At 38.2% G+C, this 19,095-nt stretch overlaps 2 protein-coding genes across 5 annotated transcripts in view; one reads left to right on the top strand and one right to left on the bottom strand.

The window, feature by feature from the left end:
* The window catches only part of LOC310733896 (embryonic polyadenylate-binding protein A-like), a gene marked incomplete at its 3' end in the record, with an annotated part of 6,310 nt that extends 3,044 nt beyond the window's left edge, over window positions 1-3,266 (bottom strand). Inside the window, exons 1-6 of the mRNA XM_083555402.1 lie at window positions 2,957-3,266; window positions 2,774-2,881; window positions 1,125-1,308; window positions 702-898; window positions 458-573; window positions 177-327 (exon numbers count right to left, since the gene is read on the bottom strand). Coding sequence (XP_083411528.1) covers window positions 177-327; window positions 458-573; window positions 702-898; window positions 1,125-1,308; window positions 2,774-2,881; window positions 2,957-3,064 — 864 coding nt within the window. The 5' untranslated portion in view covers window positions 3,065-3,266. The remainder of the gene's footprint in view (window positions 1-176; window positions 328-457; window positions 574-701; window positions 899-1,124; window positions 1,309-2,773; window positions 2,882-2,956) is intronic.
* Window positions 1-19,095, top strand: part of LOC310723807 (uncharacterized protein) — a 544,801-nt gene that overhangs the window by 130,209 nt on the left and 395,497 nt on the right. The window lies entirely within an intron of this gene.

Genomic DNA, 19,095 nt, shown 5'->3' with positions numbered 1-19,095 from the left:
TTTTGTTTTATCAGATCATCATCACTGCTAGCAGGAGGCTCTTGAAGGAACCAGCTAGAGGAGGATCTTTAACCTTTTCAGCCAGTAACCCATTTAACTGCAATATTGAACTTCAGCATCAAATCATTTTAGTGTGGACAGCATGGGGTGGTAGATGTTTAGGGTACAGTCTTCACCTGCACATTCTTCATCCTCTGCACGTTATGATGGACAGGGTTATCCTGGTGTTCTGGTCTCAGTAAGGTCTTCTGCTTGTTAATGAAGACCTGGATGTGGTGGTTCCTCTCAGTCTCACGCTCCTTACGAGACTTAAAGTGTTGGATGGAGCTGTAACACAACAGAGACACTGCTCTTACACACCGCTGTTAGTCTTTATGCCGACACCAGAAAAATTACCCCTGATGCTGACTGAAATCCCCTCATATGACCAAACCCACACTTTATATTAATAGCTTACACTTTATGGCCGTTAAGAAGTTTGCCATTGAGTTTCTCTTTTGCCAAATTCGCCGCCTCTGGAGACTCAAATTGGACGTATCCATATCCTTTTGTCCCCGTCTTGTAACGGACAACCTTCAGGAGAGACACGTCATGTCAACACACAATTCATATCAAACAGATCTAATACAGGACTTTAGTAGAAAACATGCTAATCATGCTATACAGATGTTATTCAGATCCAAACAGTTTAAAGCACAAACCCTGCATGACAGGATCTTCCCAAAGACTGAGAACAGGTCAAAAAGGGCCATGCTGTCAATCTTCTCCAGGTCCAAGTTCTTGATGAACAAGTTTCCGATGCCGCTTTTCCTCATGGTGGAATCCCTCTGAGACCACATGACTCTCATAGGGTTCCCCATAAGGAGCTCACAATTAAGTGTTGCCAACGCTCGCTCAGCTGAGGAAACAAAATTCATTACAGGTCATTCATTTCAGTAAAAAAGACTGGGGAAAGATGGGTGAGGAGAAAACACTCTCAAATTTTATTTAAGGCACAAAACCTGACCATATTCACATAATAAAGTAGTAAAATAATACAGAAATTACTCCTGGAGTATTAAGTAGACAATAAACTGGTATAGATGCAGAAATAGTGTATCGGGGTTTAATGAGGATTTCATTACCATCGGCTCGCTGGTAAAAGTTGACGTAGGCGTAACTGAGTGAAACGCCGGTGTTCCAGTTCCTGCAGATCCGGATGGAGTGAACGTGGCCCACAGAGCTGAATTTCTCCATCAGCATGTTTTCTGTCACTTCATGGTGCAGATCACCAACATACAGTGCTGAAATACTCGAATTCATTTTTATCTAAAAAAAACAACAAACAAACAAACAAACAAACTGTCAGTTATAAAGAAGAGAATAAACACCAAACCTACAGTCTTAAACAGAAAAACATCAGTATGAGTGAACTACAATCAGTTTCTACTCTGAAATGTTGAAAGATTGTAAAACATACGGGTTTAAAAGATCTTACATTTCTACATTTCTCAGTACAAAAATAAAGTTAACAAAAAGCACAAAACAGTCTAAAAAGCAGGACCGGATGCAGATGAAGGACCGGATGCAGATGAAGGACCGGATGCAGATGAAGGACCGGATGCAGATGAAGGACCGGATGCAGATGAAGGACCGGATGCAGATGAAGGACTGGCTGAAGGAGATGGACTTTGACTACCAGGCTGTAAAGACACATATTGTATATTTTGAACTTAAACCTAATAATGATGATAATGACATATATAAAGGGCTGTATAATGGTGGGGCTGGAGGTAGGGGGCGCTACAGCAGTAGGAGTGGAGTAAAGCAGGTGGAACACTTGCAGCAGGTGGAACACTTACGACCTGGTAAAAGAACAATAAAGAGTGTGGAACACAGGTTTTATTTACCTTTTAGTACTGGTATTTTTTACAGATTTAAATAAGAAGAAACAATGAAAATCTAACATTCACACATTAATATGTTTAATCCACAATCATCTCTGTACACTAGTGAGAGTCTGAGGGCAGAAGTGAAGTGAAGATCTATAAATATAACTTTAACACACTTAAGCAAAAACCAAAGTCTTTTACAATGATCTCAGTGCTTCCACTATTTGATCACTGGATGAGAAATGGGAATAGATAAAGCAGATATTGTTCTATATGATTAGGGATGTAAACTGTAGCAGCGGTGCGCGAGTGGAGGCGGAGCCGGACGGCACGAGCGGTAAGAAACACCTGCAGCTGATGAGACTAATCAGTGCTCTGTTTCAGTCTGGTGACACAAACAAAAAAGAGGGACACCAAGCAGAGAGACGAGCGGAAGGTCGCTGAAGGGGAAATAAGTGCAGACGGGCGCCGGTGGAAGACGCGTCGGGCGCAAAGTAAACTCGGGTGGACGCAAAGAAAAGTTGTGCCGGTGCGTGAGGAAACTCTGGCGGGCGCTAAAGAGAGAAAGCGTGAGGGAGGGACCACCGGCGAACGTCAAAAAAGAAAAGGCGTCCCGAACCGTGAGTGTGTGGGTGAACCCTGGTGTGAGCACTGGAAAGGAAAACGGCAGGGTGAAAACGAAAGAAAATAAAGAAGCTCTGCTTGGTGAACTTTTGCCTGTCTGTCTTTCTTCCAGTGCGGTTTGTTACATAAACATCACTTTATTGAGATTTTGTAAATAAAAATAAATATTGCAACGATTATTTCTGCATCCCACAGCAGAGGACATTTAAAGCACATGAGTGTGGTCACAAATATAGTTGTGCAGGTCCACAGTGACATGACATGAAAGAGATGATCACCTGAAAGTCTGAAATGAACACTTTAGGAGGGTGGAATCCACAAAGACGTTTCTGTGGTCCACCGGAACGTTTCGACTGGCCGTGGACCTGCACTGGACATTTCTCACTCTGTACAAATAAAGACCTTTAGGTTATGGTACCGGTGTTTAATCATGTTCTCATACACATTTTAACAGCACAAACCTTATAAAACAGATCGAACCATTTCTTCTGACGGGGAGCAGGTGTGTTTCCAGCTTCAGAGCCAAACCCCAGTGCTGCCAAACCGCCACAGACGAGACGTCCACTCATCGTCAACTACCCCCGCGGACGAGACGTCCACTCATCATCTACCGCCACAGACGAGACGTCCACTCATCATCCTCTACCACCACAGACGAGACGTCCACTCATCGTCCCCTACCGCCGCAGACGAGACGTCCACTCATCATCCTCTACCACCACAGACGAGACGTCCACTCATCGTCCCCTACCGCCGCAGACGAGACGTCCACTCATCGTTCCTCTACCACCACAGACGAGACGTCCACTCATGAAAAAACACATTCATGTAAATGTAATGTACGTATGAGAATTTAGTTTTTAAGATACATGAATCTGTTGTTGTTTATGTCGTTAATGTAACATATAATAAGAGATAGTAGCTTGAAAAGTGATGCAATGTACAATTACCATGTGCAAAAATACATTAATACACAATATCATACACAAAAAAGTTCTTTCTAATGATCTGTTCTGTATGTTAATGCAGTTCATTGTAAAAGACAGTAACACAGGAAGTGCTGCAGTATATTAGTACATCATGATCACCAAAGATCAGAACAACAACCAGAACAACACCATAATAGACAATAAAATACAGGAAAATATGCACAAGTCTATTGTGGTTCATGTGGTTGGTCATGTAGTAAATTTTACCTGAGTTTTCTTAAAGTCTAATTCCAGAAAATATACGTGCCGTGGACTACAGTTGAACACCTGGAGAATAAAAGATGGACAAACTCGTGCCCAGTGTTGTGCTGGTTACTAAGAAATAGTGACTAGTTACAGTTACTAGTTAATTCATTCAAAAAGTAACTCAATTACTTTGTTGATTATTTACACCAAAAAGTAATGCGTTACTGTTAAAAGTAACTTTTTAGTTACTTTTTAAAAGAACCTTCTTTAATGTTCCCATTAATGCCCTTTTATGTGTTATGGTCTACAAACACAAAACTGACAAACACAAAGTCATGTTTAAACACTATTTTATTAAAGTCAGAGCAGCACAAACTGAATATATCACAAGGATTTCTGAAATAAAGAACAAAACAAGCTAAATAATATATTCACAATCAAAAACTAAAGTGGCTTCTGCATCATAAAAGCTGTTGTGTTGAGCTCTTAAACATGTTCCATTCACAGCTGAAGTATGAAAACTATCAACAATGTAGAACAGAACACCGGGTTAGCTTCTAGCTTCTAGCTCCTCAGGCATGGAGTTTCTGGAGGTGTTGCTATCACAGTAGATACGACCTTCAAACCAGAAAGACACAGCTTACATTAGACTAAAAACTTTGTCTTTATGCTCAACTAAAGTGAAATAATGAGCGTATTTCCACTTTGAGAAACTCGTCTTGCTCTCGCCTCGACTCGCCATTACTGCCGCACAGACCTGAATAAACGGAGACACGCCCACAGCGCGTCTACTTCGTGTTTACAGTGGTTCATCCACCAATCCTACAATGCGTCTCTGCTGTAAACAGGTTAGACTGTAGTCTACACTTCAGCCCAAATTCATTCATTTTATAAAAGTTACCATACGGTAACGGTAACAAAGTTACTTTATTTTTAAAAGTAATGTGTTACAGTATTAGTTACTGTCAAAAGTAATGCGTTACCTCCCAACACTGTATGTGTGTGTGTGTATATATATATATATTTTTTTTTTTTTAGTGTGTGTGTGTGTGTGTGTGAGTGAGAGACAGTGAGGAGTGTGACTTCTGAAGACAGAAGACTGTCCTGAAGGTGTATCAGCACTTCACTGAACTGTACACTCACCTGACACACACACACACACACACACACACACACACACACACAGCTGCATTAACACATTTAAATCACTATCTCTCTAATCACACTTAATTCCTCCAGGATTAATTACAGGTTGGGTGACCTCTAACCTCTCGTGTGGTGCTGATGTTCCTCCTCAGAAGTCCGTCTGCTGTCTGAAGTCTCAGCTCCACCCTCTTCAGGTCATCAGACTTCATCAGGGCTGTCAATTAAACACAACCTATGTTTATCTACACTTATGATACCAGGACGAGAAAAAAAACCCTCTGAAGATGTTCTTCTTAAAGACTGAAATCCGTATCAGAGCTCTTTTATAGAAATATATATATGACTGTATAATGCTGCTGCCATTAGGACTTTATTTCACATCACATGAATCTGCTGCACTTGTGAGTGGATTTGATTCGGACTTTTCTGATAAGCGTCTCTAATAGATCAGTGTAATTATTATAATATTAACGCTTAGTGGCGTCTCACCGTCCAGACTACAATTATCTCATACATACAACTGAGCATATCATTTAAACTCACACCTAGAGGTCGACTGATACAGGATGACCAATATATGTTGCTGATTTCTTTTGTCCGATATGTTTGTCCAAATAAAATCTCGACAAATTTAAACCTATTTTGTAATGACACTGAATTGAAATAAAAAAATAAATAAAAAATCTGTGAATGAACAACTCACATGAACAACTCATATTTCTTGTCCACTTATTACACTATTTATAACTTTTAGAATAAACTTTAAAAACTGGACCAATATAAAGTTTGTTCACAAACTTTTACTAAACTGAGTTTATTTATATGATCATCACCATTCATTACATCTCATTATCTCTGTCTTTGTCCTGCTTTTCTTCTTCTACGCTTTTTCTTCTTTTTTATTTAATTTGTATTGTTTTTCAGCACAGTAATGTGATGAATGTAAATACTGTTATGTTTGCATCATTATGCTATAAAACACATATTATCCCATTAAGTTCGGAGCATGCGCAGAAAGAACCGGAGACATGACTGCACAGCGTTTTTTACTCGTTTACTCTGCACACTGCAAACACACCCACATGCAGCACGAGAGTGCCCTCTAATGGCTATCAGATATTATAACATTAATGCAATGTTACCAATGTCACTATGACCATTATTAATTTAGGGGCTTCAGGAAAGTCTGCAAAGGAAACAAAACTATACCTACCTTTTCCAGTTTGTCTGCATCGTTGCACGAAACACATTTAAAAAATCCGAAAACACAGCGACAAGTCAGACAAACCGGAAAAGGTAGGTATCGTTTGTGAATGTAAACTTATCAATCATTGGACAAGACACCTGTCATTCACCTGTATATCTTGACTGACAGGTGTCTTGTCCAATGATCGGTAAGTTTACATTCACAAACTATACCTACATTTTCCGGTTTGTCTGACTTGTGTTTTCGGATTTGTTATTTTGTTTTCGGATTTGTTAATCTGTTTTGCACTTCTTACACACACACACACACACACACACACATCACCAGTCACACACACACATTCTCCTCATCACCAGTCACTAAAACAGAGCACACTGATTAGTCCCATCAGCCACAGATCTGCTTCTCACCGCTCGTTTCCCCCCGGCTCCACCCTCCATTCACCAACCGCCGCTCGTGCACGCACCCGCTGCTCCATCCAGCAGTAGTGTTCAGGTGTTGTGAGGTGAATCCAGTGTTAACCCTGTCAGAATAACTGCTGAAAGATCATCCACTTTCTTGTGCCAATACATGCGATTAATTATAAAGTACAGATGTTTAAGTGAATCAGGTTCTGCCCCACATTAACTGTCAGCTATATTGCTTTCAGAGCTCAAAATGAACAAAGCACCAAAGCTGCAAGAAAATACCTCAACTTCAGTTTCTGTCAAATTTCTTTTCTTTAAGGACATCAAACATCACTGACTTTACTAAAGTGAATTTTAAGAAAAATAAATACCATCATTGAATGCTCTCTGTGATGAAGAGACATTAGACATGATTGAAATTCAAAATCTTTATTTATTTAATAGTGTTTATTGTGTCTCGCTGTAGTGAATGTGTTCAGACTCTCTGTTTCTCTTGTCGTCTTCTTCTTTTTCTATTTCTCGTTTTCTTTTGAATGTTTTCTTGTCTCAGCTGAGCAACAATTTCCTCCCATCGCTCTCGGACTCTCATATAATGTTCTGTTTTATTTTTTGAAGTCTTCTTTTCTTCCTCACAGAGATTCTGGGTATCCTGGAGCCCCCTGTTGGTCTGAAGCTGTAAGTTGTTCCTCTCCTCTATGTCAAGATTAGTTTTCTCTCTTTCGTCCTCTTGTTTTTCCTCAAAATTCAACGTGGGCTCAAACTGAGCAACACGTTCCTCCAGTCGCTCTTTGTCTCTGATCAAATGATCGCTCTCCTGCTCTGCACTATTTTTCACTTTTTCACAGTGATTCTGAGTATCCTGGAGCTCCATGGTGGTCTGTTCCAAAGTGACCTCAAGCTGAGCAGCATGTTCCTCTATATTATTTTGTTCTCTCGTCCAGCTCTTTTTCTCACATTCTAAGGTTTTCTCCAATTCCTCAAGGATTTTCAGGCAAGACTGGAGCTCCATGGTGGTCTGTTCCAACGTGACCTCAAGCTGAGCAACATGTTCCTTCAGTTGTTTTTGCTCTCTCATCCAGCTCTCTCTCTCACAGTCTACAGTTTTCTCCAGTTCCTCATTGATTTCCAAGGAAGACTGGAGGTCCATGGTGGTCTGATCCAAAACAAACTCAAGCTGAGCAACACGTTCCTCCAGTTGTTTTTGTTCTCTCGTCCAGCTCTGGCTTCTCTCAGTTATATCCTGTTCCTGCTGCTTTCGCTCAGAAGCCAAAGTAGCCTCCAGCTTTTGCACCGTCTGTAGCAGAATGGCTTTCTCTTCTTTCTCTTCTGTTAACTTCTCTATCATTAGAAGAGAAAATGCATCCAAGTCTTTCTCTACTTTCTCCATGTGTTCCAGCTTCTCCTTCATTTCAGCAATCTGCTTAGTTTTCTTTGTTCTTCTGGTTTGAAAAAACTTTCTCAACCTTCTGAAGAGTTCCATATTTATGCCTCTTTACTCACAAGCAAAAACCTCGGAAATGAGAGAAACAGAGACGCGTTCCCAATTATAGACGTTGCCTTACTGTGACGTCACAGGGAGATGCCCCGCCCTCCGTCTGTGACGTAACCCGGTCTCTCTTAACCGGACACTACGCGCATGCGCACATTACAGAGGTAAAGAGCGGATACAATATGGTCTTTACAGCTTTTCTGTTGTTCCTGAGAGAAGAGCGATATTACAGTCATAAATAAGATAAAAACGGCTGTAAACTGTGTATAAAGCGAGTGAATCCGAGTTGAGAACCGGAAGTTGACCGGAGTGACTCTATGAATGTTGCAGAATCATAAATGACCTGTAGGTGGCAGTGTGATGTGTATTAGAGCTCACTGTCACAGCAGGTAATTAGAAGTAGTGGAGCTCTAATGACGTCATTAATAGCGAGGACAAGACACACAGCAGTTTGGGATTCTTTTATTGACTTTATTGATTAATTGATTTGGAGTATGATTGTGTTTCTGATCAAAGTAAGTTCATGTGTATGGAGTAAAAACAACCTGTACATTTCTCACTTCCAGACAGTATTATGAGATGTTCATCTGCTGGAAGTTCATGTTTAATGCTGCATTTTTTATAGGATTTATGAGCTGGAAGAAATGTCCAAACACCTCAATTCAACACTGAGTGATTTTTGTAGTTTGGTAGACTAAAATTAAATACAATAAAAAAGTTATTAACTGAAACTAATCTGAAATAAAACTTCAAAATATAAAGAATCAAAATAAAAACTATCAGTACATTTAAAATTATAACAATATATAACAAGAATAATAATATTATTAGTTAAATGCAGTGCAGTATTACAGCCGAAATATTTTAATTTTAATTAACTTTAAATACACATTTATAAATATTAAGGCTTTTACTGTGTAATAGATTAAAAACTAAACCCACACTTAAATTAAATACCAACATAATTTACTGCAATGAAATTAAAAACATCAAAATACAACAAAAATAAATAAAAATGACTATGAATATGTTTAAAACTAGAATAAATCTGGTTCAGACAGTTAAATACAGTGCAGTATTACAGCCTTATTTCATGTTCATTTTCTAAAAGCAGTTTGTGATTATAATAATTAGAAATCATGGAGGGGTCTGAAATTGTCATCGTAGGTGCATGTCCACTGTGAGAGACATAATCTAAAAAAAAAAATCCAGAAATCACAATATATGATTTTTGAACTATTTATTTGTATGATACAGCTGCAAATAAGTATTTGAACACCTGAGAAAGTCAATGTTAATATTTGGTACAGTAGCCTTTGTTTGCAATTACAGAGGTCAAACGTTTCCTGTAGTTTTTCACCAGGTTTGCACACACTGCAGGAGGGATTTTGGCCCACTCCTCCACACAGATCTTCTCTAGATCAGTCAGGTTTCTGGCCTGTCGCTAAGAAACACGGAGTTTGAGCTCCCTCCAAAGATTCTCTATTGGGTTTAGGTCTGGAGACTGGCTAGGCCACACCAGAACCTTGATATGCTTCTTACAGAGCCACTCCTTGGTTATCCTGGCTGTGTGCTTCGGGTCATTGTCATGTTGGAAGACCCAGCCTCGACCCATCTTCAATGCTCTAACTGAGGGAAGGAGGTTGCTCCCCTAAATCTTGCAATACATGGTCCCGGTCATCCTCTCCTTGATACAGTGCAGTCGTCCTGTCCCATGTGCAAAAAAACACCCCCAAAGCATGATGTTACCACCCCCATGCTTCACAGTAGGGATGGTGTTCTTGGGATGGTACTCATCATTCTTCTTCCTCCAAACATGTTTAGTGGAATTATGACCCAAAAGTTCTATTTTGGTCTCATCTGACCACATGACTTTCTCCCATGACTCCTCTGGATCATCCAAATGGTCATTGGCAAACTTAAGACGTGCCTGGACATGTGCTGGTTTAAGCAGGGGAACCTTCCGTGCCATGCATGATTTCAAACCATGACGTCTTAGTGTATTACCAACAGTAACCTTGAAAACGGTGGTCCAGAAAATAGAAACATACACAAGAATGTTATTAACTACTTGCACGATCCATGTGGAACAAAGTTCAAAATTCTTGTGCATATAATAATAATAAATATTGTGAATGTAAACAAACATTTAGCAGTAGTTTGAAAAAAAATTTGCTTTTTTACAAAAAATTGCTGTGTTTATTGTGTGTGTGTGTGTGTGTGTGTGTGTGTGTGTGTGTGTGTGTGTGTGTGTGTGTGTGTGTGTGTGTTTGTGTGTGTGTGTGTGTGTGTGTGTGTGTGTATCAGGTCAGTCTCTGAGCATAAGCACTGAATCACTTGGAATTTACTCGGTCAATAATAAAAACTCTTTGCTATAGTTGTGAGGTGAAAAAAATCCAATGTTATTTAAAAATTTTTTTAAATAACAAGTTACAGTTCAGTGGTCAGGGTCATACAGAGGTTTTCCAAGACGGGTTTCACTCAGAAAAGACCTCACAAGGGTCCATCAAAGAAGTCGAGTCCTCGTGCTGTGCGTCAGGTGCAGAAGCTGCTTCAGAAAACAGACACACGAGTGCTGCAGCATCGCTTTAATCACTTCTTATTTCAAGAAATCTTACCAAGTGTAATTATTTTACTGCACTGGCAAATCATTTAACTTGTTTCTAGTCTGTAGAGTTTCTTCTTAAATCATGCTTTTATTTCTTTATTTTGATGGGTATTTTTTGCAGTGGACGCGTCATAAAGTGTGTTGTGTGTTTTTATCCCTGACCACCGAGCAACATAGAGTGAATAAAAATCTATTCATATTCTTCATTCATACAATTCATACAAGATGATTCATACAAATCAATACAATTCATTTTAGAATTGTATTAATAGTGTAAAGAGTAAAGTTTGAAGTCATCGAGGATGTAACATGACTTTAAAAAAGAGCTGGAATAAATAGAGTGAGAACAGCAGCCGCTGCACAGACTCCAGATCACACACTCTCATACAGTATTTGAAAAGCACTTGTATTCCTCTCAACCGAGAACAGAAAGCTGAGGGTACATTGGGAACAAGTTTCCCAAACTGTATAGTTGCAATCTGGAAAACATTTTGCCTGAATCATTATTTCTGCTCATTTATGCTGTGCAGATGATTGTGTGGATCCATAGGGTAGTGGTCGTCACATCTGCTTTACACACAGAAGGTCCTTCCAGTGGAACCATGCAGGTTGCAAACATGAGTGAGGTTTATATATTACTCACAAATTGTTACTCAATCCTGGAAATAAATAAACAGTTTTGCATGTTTCTGCATTGTGGTTAAAACAGAAATGGAGGAAAAGCATTCCAACATTAGAATCAGAGACTCAAGGGCATGGCTCCACTGGGGCTCGAACCCAGGACCTTCTGCGTGTAAAGCAGACGTGATGACCGCTACACTATGGAACCTGCTGCTGAGACGGTTGATGTCCAATGTGCATAAATAGAAACATATCTCTCAAAATCTAACTGGAAAAATATAAATTAAACTTAGAAAATTCACTGACTCAAATGTCACAATCATCTCCACTGTTTTGGGCATGAGCTTTATGAGAGTCTCCTCACTGTTCACATAAGGCTACATAACCCCTACAGAGGGGTTCTCTGACTCGATCCTGTCCAAAATCACAGACAGAAACGTCTCCTCTAAGGACTAAATAAGACGAAAGAAAAGGATCATCCAATATCCAACTAAATCAAACATGTGTTCAAATCATGTATATAAACAAATATTAAGGAGTTAAGACTTGACTGTAGACCAGGTTTAGGAAAACTACTAGACTTTGTTTAAACCAAAACCTGGAGTAAACGTTTTTACACCACAAACCATATCTACTGTTCATTTTAACAACATCAGAGCACTGAATGAACTTTTACAAATGAGAAAACTCAAATCCACAGCTAAACAATAAAGTTGTTTGAATTTTGTGCACACTAAATAAAACAGAAGATAATAACTGACCTTGTTTACACAAAACACAGATGTGACCGATTTTCCCTCATCTGTCAGACCAGGAAGTTTACAACTCCCTTTAAGTAGTGCAGAAACCCAGTTAGTAGATAATAAATCATAACTGGCATCATGAAGAGTTTCCAATGCACAAGCGATGAGGGATTGTATTTTGTTGTGTTTGTGCTGTGCAGTATCGATTCGAGGTCTTTTAGCAGTCTTGGGTTGTGACATGTCTGATGCAGTTCTCTTTGCTCTCGGGTTTGTCTGGGTGAAAGTGAGGGCAGAGATGTTCACGGCTTTATTTCCTGAGATGGGATTGTTGTGCCTCTGATTGAAGCTCTCCTGCTTGGAGGGCAGGATTCCTGGAACATGAATGGCATGCCTGGGAGGAGCTGATCAAAACTCAGTAATAGCAAAGGGAACTCGACCTGATGCTGAAGGCTTCTTCATGGGTCCTGCATGCATATAAAATAAATAAATAAATAATCGAACAAAGCTGCATGTTTTATCTCTGCATAATGAATATAGTCTACAATCTGATCATTTCTGTACATGTTAAAGGTGTGTTGTGTAAAATAATTTACTAAATGAAATGAAAGGTGCTCAGATCACACTAATGACATAATATGTTTATTTAATAAAACTGTATCATGCAGTAATAATGTGCTTGTATCGTCTTACACACTGAAGACATAAACATCAACACTATAGATACCTTTAAGTGCCAGAAGCTGGTTTTCAACACTTTCATTCCTGTGGATAAGAAAAGTCTTTATGGGTATGCAGAACAATATTTTTATGTTTATGTAGAGAATCCATCATATGCAATACTCTGTGTACCGTGTTTCTATATAAATTATGTACTTGAATAAAGTACTGGGTTAAAAGTCACATGTATCATGTATGTATATTTAACATTTTATGAAGATATTATTAACATGTAGATTTCTACAAACATTTATCTGAGAATATTTCTGGTCCTTTTCTCCCTCACAGATATAAAATTGACTCAGATTTTCCATCCACATGCAGATCACCAGGTCGCTGTCGTCATTCCGCACAAGAATATTTTCCTCATCCGTGCTTCATGCAATCTTTAATAAAACAACTTTTTTTTACTGTCCACTTTTTATTTTCTTTTTTATTTCTTGTAAACAAAGCTCAGTTAGCACAAGCTGGAAAGAGCTGCATTCCACTTCCTGCCAGGTGCGTCACAGTGCACGTCACGCGCTCTTTAACCTCTAAGAGCTTCTAAAGATGAATAAAACTAAGAACTCGCCCACACGGGGAATAAAAACCTTCCATGTATCGTTAAAATCCTGAACTCATTGGTTACATTTTCTATGGAACATGTTGTTTCCACACTGCTACTGGCTGAAAATAAAAGACTGGAAATGAAAGGTGGTGCAAAGCAAAACGTCACCACAAACACCTGCAGAGTTCAGTTGTATCACTGATAAGATTCTACCTGTCTTTGCCTTTTTTAGTGGTTACTCTCATTTGTTTATTAAAACTATATTCTACCAGCCATATTTATTTTTTTCCACCAAAATATCGTTCTTTATGCGAAACTTACTCTAAAACAGATACAAACAAAAGACCAAAAATGCTCTACGGTATGTTGTTCAGTGGAAATTTATCTTTCCAAATAAACAGGAATTTGCAGCAATTGTGCGTTTGGATGCGTTTGTGACTCGTTATTACAATTAGAGTGTAAGTAAGGTTTTTTTATGCATGTTGTTTGTGTGTACTGTTTACACAAATTTAGGAAATACATTAGTTATAAGCGTTCCAAAACAGTGATCTAAAATCGATGCTTGAGGCTTAAACCTTTAGAATGATATATAATTTATCATGATAACTTATACCCCTTTTCATTTATTCTATTGTTAACTTACACCAGCAAACAGTGGTCACTTCAGGTGGCTGCTTTTGAACTGTAGGCTCCGCCTCCTCTGGTCAGGCTCTTGCTCTTGATTGGTCCTTTTTCCCCCAGGCCTCCATTACAATTACCAGGTGACTTCGCCTACATATAGTAGAGAGCTGAAGACAGAGCCAACACAAGGAGGGGGGAGTAGAAAAAAACAGCACATTACGTGTCCTGGTGTACCTGGTGCATGTTAAAAATAAAGTAACTCTGTTACCGTTACCGTATGGTGCGTTACCTGTTACTTTTTAAAAGAATGAATTTGGGCTGAAGTGTAGACTACAGTCTGACCTGTTTACAGCAGAGACGCATTGTAGGATTGGAGGATGAACCACTGTAAACACAAAGAAGATGCACTGTGGGCGTGTCTCCGTTTATTCAGGTCTGTGCGGCAGTAATGGCGAGTCGAGGCGAGAGCAAGACGAGTTTCTCAAAGTGGAAATACGCTCATTATTTCACTTTAGTTGAGCATAAAGACAAAAACTTTTTAGTCAAATGTAAGTTGTGTCTTTCTGATTTGAAGGTCGTATCTACTGTGATAGCAACACCTCGAGAAGCTCCATGCCTGAGGAGCTAGAAGCTAGAAGCTAACCCGGTGTTATATTCTACATCAGGGGTCACCAATGTGGTGCCCGCAGGCACCAGGTCGCCCGCAAGGACCACATGAGTCGCCCTCGAGCCTTTTCTAAAAATAGCTGTTTCCTACCTTGTTAAATGATTGTCGATAATTATTGTGAGAAATCATTAACATGATCAGTGTCTTCACATAGATCAGGGGTGTCAAACTCAGTGTCAAATCTGGCCCGCGAGATGATTTTATAAAGATCTATTATTATTGGTATTAATGTCCTGGCAAAATGAAGTGCTGATAACACAAACTACAGATCCCATAATGCAGCGCTTCAGCTGTCTTACAGATCGTAGAGTACCTGGGAACATTTCAGCATCAATCAAGCTTCTGTTGATGTATTTAACCCTATTGTACAGTAATTGTGAAACCCCTCACATTGGCAAAGAGAAAAGTTGATTCTGAAAACAGAGCACTTTTATACCGATGGGATTCTGAGTAGATGTTTACTGACACTGGCGGTAAACACATGTGTCTTATTTTTGGAGCGAATGTGGCTGTAATTAAGGAATTTAATCTAAGATGGTACTACGAGACAAAACATCAGGAGAAGCTGAAAAACCTGAATGCAGAGCAGAAGATCCAGAAAGTAGAAAAGTTAAAGAAGAATCCCCCATTTCAGCAGATGTTTTTAACCAGAGCAAAATCACAAAGTGAAGCTGGTGTGAAAACAGAGGAGAAATCAGTCACATCAGCCAGTTATTTACTGAGGGAGAGTTTCTGAAGAGCTGCATGATGAAGCTGTGAGACGTCTTGTGTTTGACAGGAGATATTTTTATGGAGAGCAAAATATTCTAAGTTATTTAAAGTTTAAAATTATTTTTTATAAAATGGCATAAAAGCAAAGAAATCAGATTGTTTTGATTTGTTGTTATTTTAACGTTTACTTAAAAGCACAATTTTTATTGATTTGTTCATGGTTTTTTCGCAGCATGTTCATATTTCTAACTTGTATACTTTTGACAGGAGATATTTTTATGGAGAGCTATTTATTTAAAGTTTAGGTTTATTTATTCTGGAATAATATTCCTGTCTGTTCTTATCCACATTTATGTTAAAAAAACATTGTTTTAGTGTGTTCAATAAATGTTTATCCTGTTCGGCATGCGACATAAAGTGTTCTTTGAGATTCGGCCCCCCTGTGAAATTGAATTTGACACCCTGATATAGATGAATATCATTAATTATTAATAATCACATATAATTAAAGGTAAATTGAGCAAATCTTTTATTTCAGAATTGTGTATCAAACTGGTAGCCCTTCACATTAGTCGGTACCCAAGAAGTAGCTTTTGGTGTCAAAAAGGTTGGTGACCCCTGTTCTACATTGTTGATAGTTTTCATACTTAAGCTGTAAAGGGGACAATTTTCAAGAGCTCAACACAACAGCTTTTATGATGCAGAAGCCACTTTAGTTTTTGATTGTGAATATATTATTCAGCTTGTTTTGTTATTTATTTCAGAAATGCTTGTGATATATTCAGTTACTTTTTGAATGAAGTAACAAGTAACTGTAACTAGTTACTATTTTTTAGTAACCAGCACAACACTGGTGATTAGTATAGTATATTTATTTCAAACTCATGTAACCTATTTACTCCAAGTATAATAAAAATAATAAAAATAAATAGAGTAGAATAGGGTCTGACTAATGTTATGAGTCTGTAGGAGAAACAAAAACAAGGCAGACTTAAGCATGTTTATTGGGAAAGAAGAGTTTGTGGGCCGTTGCTGCTGCAGAAGACATGGGTGAGCAATCAGGATCAGACTCAGGGGAAGATATGGGAAGATAATAATAATGATCAGGTGAGAGAACGGGGGAAGTAGGAGAATAATCAGTAGGGGACCAACATGAAGGATAAGGAGGAGAAGGTAGAGTTGATGCAGGAATGCAGGAGTCGTCATAGTCTTGATTGTTGGTCTGTGCCACCTGATGATAAACAGCAGGAAGGTCAAACGAAGTCTGTGTGCCCATATCACGTGTAAAAGTATTCTTCACGATGCGAGGAGGCAGACAGGGGTTCTCTGGAACAGCTGGAGTAGAGAGATGTTCAATAAATGGAGCAATCTCAGTGGTGAGAGAGAAGAGCTGAAATTGACGATATTGTCGGAGGAGAACGCTCCTAAAAGCTGTCCCAGAACGTCTGTGAGATGGAGCTGAATAAAAGAAACCAACAGAGATATGATGTAAAAGGGTGACATCACAATGACTAAATATAAAAATGTATATGTTCATTTAGGGACAAAAGTAACAAGATTATAAATCAGGGGTCACCAACCTTTTTGACACCGAGAGCTACTTCTTGAGTACCGACTAATGTGAAGGGCTACCAGTTTAAAACACACTTCTGAGATCAAAAATTTGCTCAATTTTCCTTTGATTATGTTATTATTAAAAATTAATGATATTTATCTATAGCAGGGTGTCAAACCCAATTGTACAGGGGGGCAAAACTCAAAGCACACTTTAGGTTACGGGCCGAACAGGATAAACATTTATTGAACACACTAAAACAATGCTTTTTGAACATAAATGTGAATTAAAAACAGACAGGAATATTATTCCAGAATAAATAAAATTAAACGTTAAATAACTTAAAATATTTTGCTCTCCATAAAAATATATAATCAAAAAGATCATTCTGAGAAACCAAAAGCAATTGGAGAAACATGAAGCTCAGCTGAGGGCACTTTGGGTTCTGACTATGAGAAACAGCAGAAACAGAAAGCTGAACCTCTTCAAGCCCAAAGAGTCGCAGAAAATCTCTGAGGAAACAAAGATTCTTAGGTGAGGGAAGAGAAATGAGGATGGAAACCCGAGAGTGACAGGAGGAAGCTGTACAGCTGTTCAGCAATATGACTTCAGCACTAGAGAAAGAAAACCAGAGAAAGAAAAAGAGGAGATCAAGCTGGACATGTCCTACATATAATAAAGTACAAAAATATCAGTGATTATTGTAACTAAATATTTTTTATTCCTTCAAAATAAATAAATATCTTAAATATAGTGTGTGTTTTGTTTCTATTATTAAATTATTAATGGACATCATTTAAATTTAACTAATAATTAAAATCCACATGATAAAATGTTGGGAAAATTGGACAAAAGTAAATGATAATAAAATAAAGGTTCTGTTTAAACCCAATTTTACATGAACAGAAGTTAAAGTAATAAAATAAACAGGTATTATACAGTATTCACAGCATCAGTTTAAATATTAAATCACAATAACAGAGATTAAATCAGTTTACAATACATGAGTTCTTCATGGGTTCATCTGATGCACACAATACTATAAAGTTTAGTTCCAATGCAGCCTCATAACATCATAGTTCAACTATAACTTTTGACAACTGCAGTTAGTAGAAAAACATCAGAAATAACTATTTAATAGATTCATTTTAATAATTTAGTCCATTCAGTTTGGTCAATTCAGTTAGAAAAGATTCGATTCGATGATTTCGACTTCTTAGATTCAGTTCAAGTGACTCGGTTCAAGAGTTCAGTTCGGTCACTTCTAGTCAAAACAATGAGTTCGACCAAGTCTGAATCCATAGATAGTTCAAGAAATTTCCTTTTTGCAGTCTCTCAAAAAGAAACCAGCAGGTGGTCAGAATGTTTCTACTCTGTTCCTGGGTTAGTTTCAGGGGTTCACCTCAGTCAGCTTCATCTGGTCATTTATGATTCTACAACATTCATATAGTCACTCGGGTCAACTTCCGGTTTGTGTGTAATCTTCCCTCTGTAATCTGTACATGCGCAGAGTGAGTGTGTGTGTGTGTGTGTGTGTGTGTGTGTGTAAGAGAGAGAGAGACAAAGAGAGAGAGAGAGAAAGAAAGTGAGTGACATGATGATGTCACAGGCAGAGGGCGGGGCATCTAGGTGTGATGTCACAGTGTGACACGTCTATATAAACCAGAGCGTGCTTTTGTTTCTTATTTGTGAATTTATCAATTGTAAGTAAAGAGACACTAAAATTGACAACCACCAAACAAACAAACAGCAGCAAGAAGCAGCAGCGATTAGCAGCAACTAAGAAAAATTACAACCTCTCTTCTATTGAATATTTCTTTATACAGGTACCTGGTAAGTCATCTACATAATTATAGCAGAATATTGTACATTATTTAGTAGAAGACTCGAAAAGTACAAAGTCATTATTTAGTGACATTAGCATGGGTAACTAGCCGTCTAGCTAAGCTTAGCTTTTATAGTTTAGCTTTTTATATTAATCCAACAAATTGACCTAATAATTAGTATAGATCTTATTAGATACAATGAAGTAGCTTAATTTAACCTATTTATCCCAAATATTATAATCAAACTCATGTAACCTGTTTACTCCAAGTATATTTAACATAATATACTAATAAATAGAGTAGAATAGGGTCAGACTGGGACTACAATTTTAATAATCCTTGCAGCCGTGGCATGTTTTATCTGTTGTGGAATTCCTTGCCATTGTTTAGACAATACGTACAGCTCCCAGTGTATAAAATTACAGGTGAAGAGTCTTCTACAGAAAACATCTCCACAGATATGGATCAAAACATCTATGTGGATTTGGATGGAGGGATTATGGCCCTAATCAATGAGAAAAAATGACTGTAACAAACGTTTTCTTATAACTAAAAGCACT

The sequence above is a fragment of the Silurus aristotelis genome, assembly GCF_946808225.1.
Source record: "Silurus aristotelis genome assembly, chromosome: 1".
Classification (NCBI taxonomy): Eukaryota; Metazoa; Chordata; class Actinopteri; order Siluriformes; family Siluridae; genus Silurus; species Silurus aristotelis.
The sequence above is the reverse complement of the archived record's forward strand: the minus strand, read 5'-3'. Positions and strand labels throughout refer to the sequence as shown.